The following is a 13,454-nucleotide window of genomic DNA, read 5'->3' on the forward strand; positions in this document are numbered from 1 at the left end:
AAAATGTTAGGATCTATTATAAAGGATGTGATAACTAGACTTAGAAATAAATCATATTGGGCAGAGTCTACATGGACTTACGAAAGGAAATCATTTCGGACAAACCTGTTGGAGTTTTTTGAGGATGTTACTTGTAGTATAGATAATGGAGAACAATGGATGTGGTGTATTTGGATTTTCAGAAGGTTTTTTTTTTATAAGGTCTCATACAGGAGGTTAGTACACAAAATTAGAGTACAAGGGATTGGGGGTAATATACTGCTATGGATTGAGAATTAGTTCACAGACAAAAAGCAGAGAGTAGGAATAAACGGGTCATTCTCAGGATGGCAGACTGTTACTAGTAGTGTATCACAAGGATCAGTGCTTGGGCCACAGCTATTCACAATCTGTATAAATGTTTTGGATGTGTGGACCAAATGTAATAATTTCATGCTTGCTGATGACACAGAACTAGGTGGGAATGTAAGTTGTAAGGAGGATGCAAGAAGACTTCGAAGGGACTTGGACAGGCTAAGTGAATGGCCAAGAACATGGCAGATGAAATATAATGTAAATAAGTGTGAAGTTATCCACTTTGGTTGAAAAAACAGAAAGGCAGAGTATTTCTTAAATGGTGGGAGGGATGTGTTCATGTACAAAAGGACCTGGTTGTCCTTTTTCATGAGTCACTTAAAGCTAGTATGCAGGTGCAGCAAGCAATTAAGAAGGCAAATAGTGTGTTGGCCTTCATTGCAAGGGGATTTGAGTACAGGAGTAAAGATGTCTTGCTGCAATTGTATGGAGCCTGGGTGAGACCACACCTAGAGTATTGTGCACAGTTTTGGTCTCCTTATCTAAGAAAGGATATACTTGCCATAGAGCGTGTGCAACTGAGGCTCACCAGACTAATCCCTGGGATGGCAGGGTTGTCTTATGAGGAGAGATGGCAGAAACTGGGCCTGTATTCTCTAGAGTTTTGAAGACTGAGAGGTGATCTCATTGAAATTTACAAAATTCTTACTGGGCATGACAGGGTGGATGTGGATAGGATGTTTCCTCTGGCTGATGAGTTAGAACGGGGGGACACAGTCTCAGAATAAGGGGATGGCCATTTAAGACTAAGATGAGGAGAAATTTCTTCACTCAGGGTGGTGAATCTTTGGAATTATCTACCCCAGACAGCTGTGGAAGCTCAATCATTGAGCAAGTTCAAGACAGAAATCGATAGATTTCTGGATACTAATGACATCAAGGGATATGAGGATAGTGGGGAAAAGTGGCGTAGAGGTAGATCAGCCTTGATCTGTTTGAATGGCGGAGCAGGCTTGACGGGCCAAAAGGCCTACTCCTCCTATTTCTTAAGGGCCCTGTTATCACGTCTCTAATAGATTCTAGCATTTTCCCTACTACTGATGAAGGGCTAACTGGCGTATAGATCCCGTTTTCTCTCCCTCCTTTCTCGAATAATGGGGTTAAGTTTGCTAACTTCCCAACCATGGGGATTGTTCGAGAATCTCAGGAAATCTAGAAGATCAAAACCAATGCATCCCCACTATCTCTGCAGCTTCTTTTAAAACCCCAGGCTGCAGGCAGCAGGTCCAGGTGATTTGTTGACTTGTAATCCCATGAATTTCTCCAGTGCTTTTTCTTCACTAATTTCTTCAGGTTCCTCATTCTCTCTGCTATTCCCCAGTATTTCCAGAATTGTTTTTATGTCCTCTACCAGAAAGGCAGATGCAAAGTTCAATGTCTGCCATTTCCTTAATAATCCAATCTAACAACTTCATGGCTAGCTTTTCGTTTCCAGATTCTTAAACCTGAACTTAAATTCTAAAACTGTCATTGTGAGACTTGAACTCGCGTTCTCTGGAAAATGATTGTTCATTACTTCGTTGGATCTCTCATCCATCATCATATGCATGGTCACCATCACATTCTGATGAGGTTCCTGCGTCCGGTATTTCAATGTCCTTAATTTAAATACAAGTCAACTGACCTCTACCTGTGGCTCCTGTTTGGTTTTGTTGTTCGGGTTGCCAGTGATCCTTGGCTTTTTCACATCACCTTCACCAAGAGAAGTGCTCTGTGAGTACTTTGTTGGTCACTGTTTGTTTTGAAGGTACAAGTGGCTATCTCAGCTGGTGTCCAAGACAGTAGTGTGTGCATGTAGGAAATGGAGTCGGCCATCTAGCCCCCAAGTCTGTTCCACCTTTCAATTAGATTATGGCCGATCTCTGACCAATATTCCCTCTAACCTGCGTGGGTGCATGGCTGCACAGCAATCAAGAATGCGAACAAACAGGCCACATGCAAGCAGCGTTCCTTTTAAGTTGCGCGCATGCACGGCCACACGACAACCTTAAAGGGATCTCAATGTAATAAGCCGGCCGCGCACGGCAAACCAGTTAGAGAGAACATTGTTTGCGACCTAACTCCGTATTCCTTCTACCTTTGGATAAAATAAGTCTTTCAGTTTTAATGGTGCCCTCTCAACTGGATGACCCCAGATTGCTTTGTCCAGAAAATGCAAAAATAGATATTGGGCTATGAGGATGGACCATATTCCTCAGTGTTGCTCCTGTGCAAATATTGAAAGGCATGTGATGTCGTCATCATTATTTGTATTTTCAACGTGGTTTCTAACTCCTCGTAAAGACGACATATTCTATGCAGTAAGGTTGCTTGGAAAAGCATCATCTAGCAGGGATGACATTTTTTGCCCTTGGACATACCCACATCTGTTTTTATCAGGAATTCTGGAATTTCAAGCCAAACAATCCTACAGTTGCTGCTTTGGTGCTTGCTTGTGTTTGCATAGCTTTGGCAGAGATGGCATTCAGAATATGAGCCAGAATCAAAAAGTTGTAATACTGTTTCTGTCCTACAATTAGTGGCACTTCAGTTAGTAAAATATGCTTTTTAATTTGTTTGTCCAGAGTGTCCCTCATACCTGAATTGGCTGGATTGAGAGGCTCATATAAAATATGATTATTCATCTGCAGTGATTAGTTCTATGACTTGCTGGACTGTGTAAACCCACTTGGAACTGCTCAGAAAGTGTCAGCGTTTCTGTGGGTCCCTACCTCCTTCACGTTGCAGGGCAAGTAACTCCATTAGATGTTTTAACAAGTAAAGCCTGGATACTCAACCTCCTCAAAGCTCCCCAAAACATCAAGCATCTCCAAATTGTTCTTTTTATTTTGTATCCTTTGTCTTTCATTGGAAAAACACCCATGGGATCAAGATAGATTATGAATTAAGATTTCGAATCTTAGAATAATTTTGTATTTTTGTATTTTATAGATCTGAGAAAAGGCCAATTATGACATTTCCTCCAAGATTTCAAAAAGAACTTCAGGTGCATTTAGCCAAAAACAATCCAAGTGAGCATAATGGTATGTAGATAGTTTTATCTTGTGCACATGCAGTTTCCTGTCCACAAATATTAATCTAACAGTTTTTATGTCAGCGTTGATAATGGAAGCTTCCTTCCTAAACTTTTATAATTGGAATTTGTATGGAAACAATTATACAAACATTTTGTAATGGGAGTACTGTGTAGAGATTGTAATCATGGTTTATTGATACACCAACTGAATCTCAGTACTTTCTGAAAAAGATTTCATCTGCAATCTTTGCTTGTTAACTTAAATTTCTAATATCCAAGCTAAGGTTTATATAAATTTCAAAAAAATGAATTTCACAACAACTATGTATTGAATTGCCTTGCCTTTGAATGACTTCATTAAAGTTTTTACTCTCAGGCTTCAGTCTCTCAATCTGAACCTCAACTTGTTATTTTTGCCCAAAGCAGTAACTGTTAGTTGAAGACATGTACAGTGTGCAGAATTTTCCAGAGTACATCAATAGCATTAAGCAAGCCCAATGATAGATTACTTTCTGTTTTCCAAAATTATTTCAAATATGTATGTGAGACTCTATTAAGTTCATCAGTGAATTTGCACATGGATAGTCCAGACCAGTTTGATTTTTTCAGGTCAAGGTTAAAGGGTGAGGTGGATAATAGAACCAATCTATTGAAAGGGATAGTAATAGGGAGTAGATGGTAGAGGAAGCAAAGGGGAAGTAGAAATGGTGAGAGAGAAGACAGGATAAGGGGGAGGGACAAGAAGAGTAACATCAATTGTGAGGGCAGGGCCAAATAAGAGGTTAGATGGAGGATGATTCAAAAGAAGGGAAGGGAGATGGTGAAGTGTCTTGAAAACCCAAAATCCCACTCTTGACTCTGAGGCAGAAGGTTGTAGGTTCGGGGTTCCATCCCGAGACTTGAGCACAAAATCTGTACTGGCACATAAGTGCAATGTTGAGGGAGTGCTGAACTGTCCCAGGTACTGTCTGTGTTGTCAAATGTTAAAACACAGACCCTGTCTGCCCTCTCAGGTGGATGTAAAAGACCCCATTTCACTATTTTGAAGGAAGAGGTCCCTGGTGTCGTGGACAATATTTATCTGCCAACCAACAGCACTAAAGCATATTATCTGGTCACTGTCATGTTGTTGTTTGTGAGATCTTGCTCTGCTACCACTGAGTCCATAGCTGGCAATGCTAAATGTTGTCCTATTTGTCTTTTTGGGATGTAAGAGAGTGTCATGTTAGTTAAAGCTCTCCATGACGATGCATCTTTCAAAAAGGTTTAAAAACTAGAGCTTTGTCGCTCATAAAACTTACACTCCCTCACCCTGGTCATTCCCTGTGATATGGCCATCATCTTTGCTCCCTCAAGTCCAAAAGGTGCAGTACAGGCTTGAGTGTATCAGGTGCGCAGTAGGTTCAGCCATCATTGTCATATCTGTTTGGACCACCTGAAGTACTGTCGGGCCTCACTGTAATCTGCTCAAACAGCTCATTGCTCCAGGATAACCCCTGCTTCTCTTCTCAATTACCATCATCACCTTAAATCTCTGTCCTCCATTTCAAGCAAATATGATGAACTCATGGACTACTTGTTCACTGATATTGAGTTTATCTGCTTGCCTGCCTTTGCTGCTTCCCTCTTCTCCCTTGCCCACCAAGCCAAACCTCCCTCCAGACCTCCCCTACCACCCTCCCCCCAATCTAATCTTGTGTTACCTTGTTTGTTTGATATCTCCCATCATGCTCTCAGTAAGCTCATCTTGTCCATGAGCACCACCTCCTTCTCCCTTGACTACATTTCCACCAACCTTCCTTTCTGGCCACCATGTTTTCTGGAATTGTAAATGGTTTGTTTCCTGAGGTACGCTCTCGTTCACTTCCACTCAGCCACCAGCATTCTCCTCCCCCACCCCCCCTCAAAAAAAACCCCTCTATCCTTGAAAACTGCCTCCCCCTTTTCAGACATCCGTTCCTCTTGTTGAACATGATGTCACTTCCCACATTTGTGCCCATTTTTCATGCACTTCCATGTTTCTGTCCAACCAGGTTTCCATCCCTGCCACAGCACTGAAATGAAATGAAGTTGCAAATGACCTCCTTTGTGACAGTTACCATGTTGTATTGTCCTAACAGCAGCTTTTGATATAATCAACCACATTGTCCTCCTACAACACTTCTTCTGCACTATCCAACTCTGTGGAGCTGTGCTGCCTTTGTTCCACTCTTATCACCAAAGCAAAAGCATTATTAGCTTCTCTTCCTGACTTGAATCATGACCTACAGAGCCCCCCAAGGATTATACTTGAACCCCTCCTCTTCCTTATCTACATATTGCTCCTATCAACAACTTGCATTTATTTGGTCCCTTCAACATAGAGCATCCCAAAATGCTTCACTGCAATAATATCAAACAAATTTTAGATCGGGTTGCATAAGGAGATATTGGGTCAGGTGACCAAAGAGGTAGGTTTTAAAGAGTGTCTTAAAGGAGGGGAGAGATCTTGAGAGTGGCTTGGGGACGCAATTCCAGATCTTAGGATATAAGCAGCTGAAAGCAGAACTGCTCCTGGTGGAGTGCTTAAAATCACACACATGCAGGAGGCCAGAGTTGGAGGAGCACAGATCTCAAGAAATGTATGGCTGAAGGAGTTTACAGAGATGGGCAAGGCCTTGGAAGGATTTGAAAAAAAAAGAAAATTTTAAAACTGACTTACCATTCTTGAGCCAGCAAACTTAGCAACTAGGGTCAGGTGAAAGGGACGATGTGAGTTTGGATAAGGGAAGCAGAGATTTGGATGAGCTCAAGTTTACAGAAGGTGTAACGCAGGAGACCGACTAGGAGTGCATTGTAACAGTAGTGTCTAGAGATAACAGGCGTAGATGTAGGTCTCAGCAGCAGATCAGCTGAGGCATAGGCAGGGACAGAGACGGGTGATGTTACAGAGATGCAAGTAGGCAATCTGGACGATGGGGAGGATGTGGAATTGGATGCTCAGCTCAGTGTCTAATAGGACAACCCAGTTGTGAACAATCATGGTTAGCCTCAGTGGCCAGGAAGGGTCATGGAGTTGGTTGCTAGGTAATGAGTTTGTAGTGGAAACCCAAGACAGTAGCTTCAGTCTTTCCAATATAATTGGAGGAAATTTCTGCTCATGTAGTACTGGATGTCGGGCAAGCAGTGTGACATCAGGCAATGAAGGGGTTGAGAGATGCAGTGGTGAGGTAGAGCTGGGTGTGATCAACATACATGTGGATCCTGACATGTTCTTGGATGATGTCTCCAAGGGGCACCATGTGAAGGAGAAATGGGGCAAGGATTGATCCTTGAGAGGTAAGGGCATGGGAGCAGAAAGAGAAACCATAGCAGGTGATTCTCTGGATACAACTCGTTTTGATTGGAATGGAACCAGGTGAGGGCAGTCGCGCCCAGCTGGACAACGGAAAAGACACTTTGGAGGAGGGTGGTGTCATATGCAGCTTTAGATGGTGTTGACCGTTTGAGAAAGAGGAGAGAGTTTATCATGATTACAGTCACACAGGATGTCATTTGTGACTTTGAAGGCCATTTCAGGTCCGTGGCAAGGGTGAAAACCTAATCGGAGGGGTTCAAATCCGGAATAGTGGGAAAGATGGGCCTGGATTTAGGAAGTGACAACAGGTTCCAAGATTTGAGAGAGGAAAGACATCAGAAGACATGGAGCCAGCTTCCACATTTACGCTGACAAAAGCCATCTCTGCTTCTGCACCCCTCCCCCACCCCTTTATTGCCTCTGATGTCAGACTGCAGGTATGACGTGCAGTCTTCGATAAGTTACCATTTCCTCCAGTTAAATATTGGGAGGACTAATGCCATTACCTTAAGGCTCTGCCGTAAAGAGTGTGCTCTTGTCACCAATTCCTTCTCTCTCCCTGGCCACTGCCTCAGTTAAATCAGACTTATTCGACTCTCTACCATCTCTGTCACCTACCTTTACCTCAAGCGTTGCCTATCTCACTTTTCCCATCTATTGTTGAAACTCTCATCCATGTTGTTCGAAGATGGATGTTCTTTCAACTTATTTCTCAAAATAGCATTCACAGCATTGCAGCTAGACACACAGTTTTATTAAGCATCGGATTACTATTATTGGCAATAATTATACATACATTTAAAAGCAGCACTTAAAGAAAAACCATGCGAGTTTATCAGGGAATCCACACACTTCAACAGTGAAGTTGGTGGCTGATTAGGCCTCATTGAATTCTGAGGCGCCTCTCCCAGCAAATGCTTTTTTTTAATATAGGTTTTTCTAATCCCGTTTGTTTTAGTATTTAATGTTCCTTTCATGCCCTCTGTCAGTGACTTCAGTTTTATACATCCTGCATGACTGGTCAATCAAATCTTTAGATAGAAGTCAGATACAGAAATTCATGAACAGTCAAAGGCATTGTAACAGTCCTATATGCAGGCTAGTTTCTCTTCACCCTCAGCTATCTTCATTTCCACAGATGTCGCCTTCTAGGGTGACGTTCAGTTTGGGTACCAATAGAACTATGCTCAATTTTACAGGCACTTAACCATCAGTCGTCTTTTCTGTTCCTGTGAGGTTATCAGAGGAATAATCTTCAAAATGTTCTGTCTCCATACCTACACTCATTTACCAACTTCCCAAGGTCTTGTTACAGGATCTGTCCACATCAAAAACACTCAAAGATAAGTTCCAACTGGAAAGTTACTGGGCACAGTTCAATTAATATGAAATGAAGTCAATAGCAGTCTCATTTGATTAACCCTTCACAAACTATGCCTGTCACCTCCAGACTATAATATTTCAAAACTCTCCAGGCCACCATCCCATCTTCAACATTGTTGAACCTCAGCTCATCCAAAATTTTTCTATCTGTATTTTATCCCTCACAAGGTCCCATTCATCCATCACATCCCCCTTTCCTTGCTGACCTAAATTGGTCCCCAGTCTCCAATTTTACATTCTTATCCTCTTGCTTAAAACACTTTGGCCCCCTATCACTGTAACCTCCTGCAGTCCCCTCCAGAACCTTTTTTTGATCATGGAATGTGGCCGTCACTGGCGTGGCCAATATTTATTGCCCATTTTTAACTGCCCTCTGTTCATCTGATTGTGGCCTCTTTTATATATCCTTCCCTCCCTAGTCCGCTATCCACAGCCGTGTCTTCAGCCATCTAGGCTGCCCACAATGAAATTTCCCTCACATTTCATCTTGCCTTTCTACCTCTCTCGCCTTCCGAAACTGACTTAAAACTCACGTCTTTGAACCAAGTTTCTAATATCTCCTTCTTAGGCTCAGCATCCATATGTTCTGATTATGCCTGTACCTTAAAGGTTCAATTTGTTGATATTTTGGCCATTCTCTTTCATTTTATTGCAGTGTAGGTTTTGCTTGATTAAAGGAATCAAATTTGCCATTACTAGTAGGTTTAGTAATTCGCTTCCAAGCAAAACTTGCCACTTTCTGGGTGGAAATAATATTGGATATTGAAATGACCACTGAATGCTGCTACATAATGTGGGGCCTTTATTTGACTGTTGGTTCAGTGTATGGTTGTGTTATTTTAATGTCAGAGCAGATGTAGATTAAAAGAAAATTCATCTGTTTAATACACTGCCCCACTAATACAGCCTATGGCGGAAGTAACAGATACAACAGCCTGAGGAATTGATTTTTATGTCTGTGGTATGAAGGCTATGAGCATAATACAGTCTGGTGAACATACATGTGGCTGGCCTGTATTATTGCTAACCACTTGAACTACATGAGTTTTAGTGGTACAATGACTACTGTGCCGCTAATGTTCAGGGTGGCAGTTAATACAACACCTGTTTTTGAATTTGATTTTATTCCAGTTAAGTTGGTACAGTGAAGACACCTATTGTAGGTTTTGATGCAGTTGTTTTTTTCAAATTTGTAGCTGTTTGGAGTGATGGCATGGATACCGGAAAATCCAATTTATCAGCACCTCAATCCAGCTACAATAGTGAGTTGATACAGTCCAGACTGAAGGAGATCATGGACAAATACACTAATGGAATTTGGGTCTCAAAATTGCCACAATTGTACAGAAAAATGTTCAATGAGGATCTCCAGCAAGATGTTTTAAAGCAGATAGAACATTGGACCCATATATGCACAGTGAGTGGGCATTATGATACCTGACAAGTCATTTCAAAAGAGAATTTTGAATGCAATTTCAAATTTAAATGCACTCATCTTTTTTTCATTCTCCCACCTTTCTCCCTCCACAGCCCACCATCCCCCCAATCTACCCTCCTTGTTTTATAGCAGTTGTTGCTGGGAGAGAAAGTATTAAAATCTATATATAATCTTGAGGGTAGATTTAACAATGGCTTTTTATAGGCACCATGATTGGTCCATTTGAACAATCTGATTGAAAAATCTCATCTGCCATTGGTCTATGATGACTACTGGTCCTTGGAGTTGCTTTTGAAGAATGACTTTTCCAGCACTGTGATTGGTTTGCAAATGCAAAGAATTGTGGTGACGTGGATGACTTCACAAAGCAGTTTTAAAGTGACCCTTTTTGTCCAGTTAACATGTTTAGTATTGCAAAGTACACCAGTAAGTCAGAAATAGTGCTGAGTACCACTTGTTTGTGCTGAACAAGAATTAAATCTTACAAGCAGCCTGTCAACCAGAGAAAATTTCATTGTACTTCTTACCTTTTTAAAGATTTACATCTCATCTTGGAGAAATATTTTATTTAACTTATTAGGATTTTTATTGCCATGCTTGCACCTTGTCAGATCAAAGCCACCCAGTGGTAAGGCTTCAACAGAAGTTTAATTTAATTCTAAGGACTTTTTCAGCAACCTATTCCTGATTGGCAAATCTGAAAAACAGAAGTATACTAAAAAATATTTTATTACCATCCATGTCATGAGAGATCCTCTAGTAAAAATATTTAATGGAATAACTTAAGTCTTGGAAAAAACCTTCAAATGTGGGTGTTGAACCCTATTTGCCTTTTATGCAGTAATGATGTCTAAGGACGTGCTTCAAAGGCTCAGTCTTGAGGGGGTTAACAATGCTTATCACCCATTGAACCTGGTAAATGGTCTAGAAGATTCCTTTTTTGGAAGAAGGAAAACATGGCTTTCACCACATGGCATTTAAGATATGAGTGGGTGCAAAATAATTCTAGTCTTTTATTTGAATGTAAAGTTAAAGAAATGTTTTTTAAATCTATAAACTGTCAATTTACAAGGGCAAAATAACACAAGTTAATAAACAGGACTGATGTAGAAAAGACAAATCAAGCTAGCACTCATGCAACGCAAACAAATTAGTTTAAGACATTATGTTGGCTTTGGATGTAGGCATGAAGCAAAAAAAAACTGTATTTTTATAGCACCTTCTCCCATCCTCAGTATGCTCCAAAGTGTGTTGCAACTAATTATGGATTGCAGCACTCAATGAAAATTCAAACGTGTTTACACAAGTTAATAAGCAGGACTAATTTATATAAGATGAGTCGAGCTAGCACTTGTGTTGCTTTGGACGTATGTATGAAACAAAAAAAATCTTGCATCTATATAGTGTTTTATCTTATCCTCAGAATGCCCCAAAGTGCATTACAACTAATAATGTATTGCTGCACTCTTGAAAATTAAAACGTGTTTTTGTACCAAATTATTTTCAGATAACTAAATTAGCACAGGGAAGTAGGAATTTTGTGCTTAATTTTAATTGTGTTTTTGAAGTGCAGCCACTGTTGCATAGGTAAACGTGTCAGGTATTTTGTGCACAATTAGGACCAATAAACAGTAAAAAAACAAATGGCGAGATAAGCTGTTTCGGGAGTTTTGGTTGGAGCAGGAATATTAGCTGGGACACTAGGCTCTCAGCTCCCCTTCACATTGTGTCATGGGATCTTTATTGTCCCGCTGGGCAGGCAGGCCTTTTTAAGTTTCATATGAAAGATGATACAGCACTCCATTAATCAAGCACTGTAATGTGAGCCTAGGTTGTGTTCAAGTCTGAAGTGAGGCTTGAAGCCTCAACCTTCTGACTTGAGTTCAACTGTGACAAAATAATGTACTTTTCACTAGACACGTGGCAACAATAAGGATAGCTAATGGAGTTGGTTACTGTAACAAACAGATTTCCTGTTAGCGATACTTCACTGTCCATAGCATTCGATGTATAAGTCTGTGCAAAGTATCCTGTAGGCATAGGACACTGTGTGCCTGTTAATCAGCAAGATTGTTCTACAAAGTTTTTCAACTTGATACTGGCAGTTTCCCCAACTGAAATGAGTGCGAATCAGATTGTTCCTGGTATCCCATGGCAATGTTACATCACCATCTTCTGCCATGCACAGGTGTGTTTCTCATTCAGTTTGAAGTAAAAACCCTTTCTTGCTGTGTTTGTACAGCATGCATCAGACCACAGTCATTTTGTCATAATTTCTCCCAACTTTAATTGCAAGTCCCCTGCCCAGGTTGTTACGGCACCAAAGTTGCTACTTCAGGATACTTATATATAAAAAAAAAGTGACAGATGATGGAAAATGTCTTGTGTGCCTAGTTGTATCCACTTTCTGCTGGCTTTTTTGAGGTGTTCTGCAGAATCATGAGCCACTTGTTCAGGTCTTGGGCCATGCCTCCTAACAAAAAGCATTGTAGTCAGTCACTACATTCAAATATTGCAACCAGAGAAAAAACTGCTTGAGAATGAAGGAATTACAACTGTGTGCTTATTTTCATATCTGCAGTTGGTTAGGCCCAGGACATTGGGAAAAGCAATAGTATAAAATTGTTGCACTCTCTGCAACTGTGCTTCACCAACTCGAGTGGAAATATGAACCTATGACGCTCATGGAAAATTGTCTGTAAAGTCTTCATTACAGGTGAGCATTGTATTTTGGCTAAGGCCTGCTAAATCAATGTGGGCCATTAGAATGGGCCACAATAAGAACAGCTGTGACATTCATTGTCATAGGCTGAAGGGTTATGGTCACCAGAGATGTTTAGCTTGCTTGATACCATTTGGCACAATTAAGTAATTTCTAACCACTGTTAGACACCATTCCTTTAAGTAGTGTTATAATCTGGCCTCTTGCCAAAGAAATGGTTATCTTTTTGAAAATCGTTTGCTTATTTGCACAACATTAGAAACTGCATTGTGTCTCCCCTTTTAATATGCTTTCACTTCCCTACTCTGACATAGTAATCCTGTCAGGATCTTTCATCCACAATTGATAACTTAATAACATTACTGACATTTCTGAAAAGCTTTATTCCCAGCCTGTTTACCTTTTGCATCCAACCCCACCCTTTATATCTGTTGTATAATGACCAGAATTTCACACCTAGATCAGATGTGCAAAAGTGATTGCTGCGAATAATTCTGCCATTGTAGAATGAACATATTACTCCAAATTTTTTTCCCTTTACTACATTGGAACTGTCCTGTCTTGCATCCATCAAATCTAGACAACTACAAAATCAGTACTAAGCTTTCTTAGGTTATCTCAAAATCATTCAATTTTCCAAATGCTATACAGTTCCTCCTCTCCCCCCTCCCCCGAGGCTTCAGCACCAGTACAAAATCCTCATTGCTTTGTTAGAAATCTTTTACTCGTGCTTGTAAGAGTGACAGTTCGCCAATGATTTTGTACTTGTGTTTAGTGAAGGAAATGCTTGCAGTGGGGCCTGAAGACCATGTATTTCCTATCTGATATAACCAGCTTTCTCGCATGCTTGCAATTTTGCTTCTGCCCCTTAACTGTGTGCTGAGTGCAGAAACAACGTCACAATTATTGACGGGAGTGTCTAAGGCAGTAGATTAGAACAAAACCTGCATTGTACTGCTGAAAATGAAGAATATTTCTAAAAGTGTATGAAATCTGTAAAAAGATGGCTACATATTTCCAAAATGTGGTGAGATGATTTAAAATATTGCCTTGATAAATGTTAAAGGGTGGGGGCATTGCAGTATTAATAAATTCTATGCTGTTGTATTTTAGACATACCTTTACAGATACTATTAGAATTTGTTTGCAAATGATGCTCACCTGTAATGAAGACTTTTCAGGCAATTTTCCATGACACATCATG

General features: G+C 40.5%; 1 protein-coding gene across 1 annotated transcript in view; it reads left to right on the forward strand.

Annotated features, from left to right (window-relative positions):
• LOC137369284 (tudor domain-containing protein 7-like) overlaps positions 1 to 13,454 on the forward strand; it is a 155,357-nt gene that overhangs the window by 55,560 nt on the left and 86,343 nt on the right. Inside the window, exons 5-6 of the mRNA XM_068030283.1 lie at positions 3,286 to 3,377; positions 9,287 to 9,507. Of these exons, the coding sequence (XP_067886384.1) occupies positions 3,286 to 3,377; positions 9,287 to 9,507 (313 nt within the window). The remainder of the gene's footprint in view (positions 1 to 3,285; positions 3,378 to 9,286; positions 9,508 to 13,454) is intronic.

This window comes from Heterodontus francisci, chromosome 4 (assembly GCF_036365525.1).
Source record: "Heterodontus francisci isolate sHetFra1 chromosome 4, sHetFra1.hap1, whole genome shotgun sequence".
NCBI lineage: Eukaryota > Metazoa > Chordata > Chondrichthyes > Heterodontiformes > Heterodontidae > Heterodontus > Heterodontus francisci.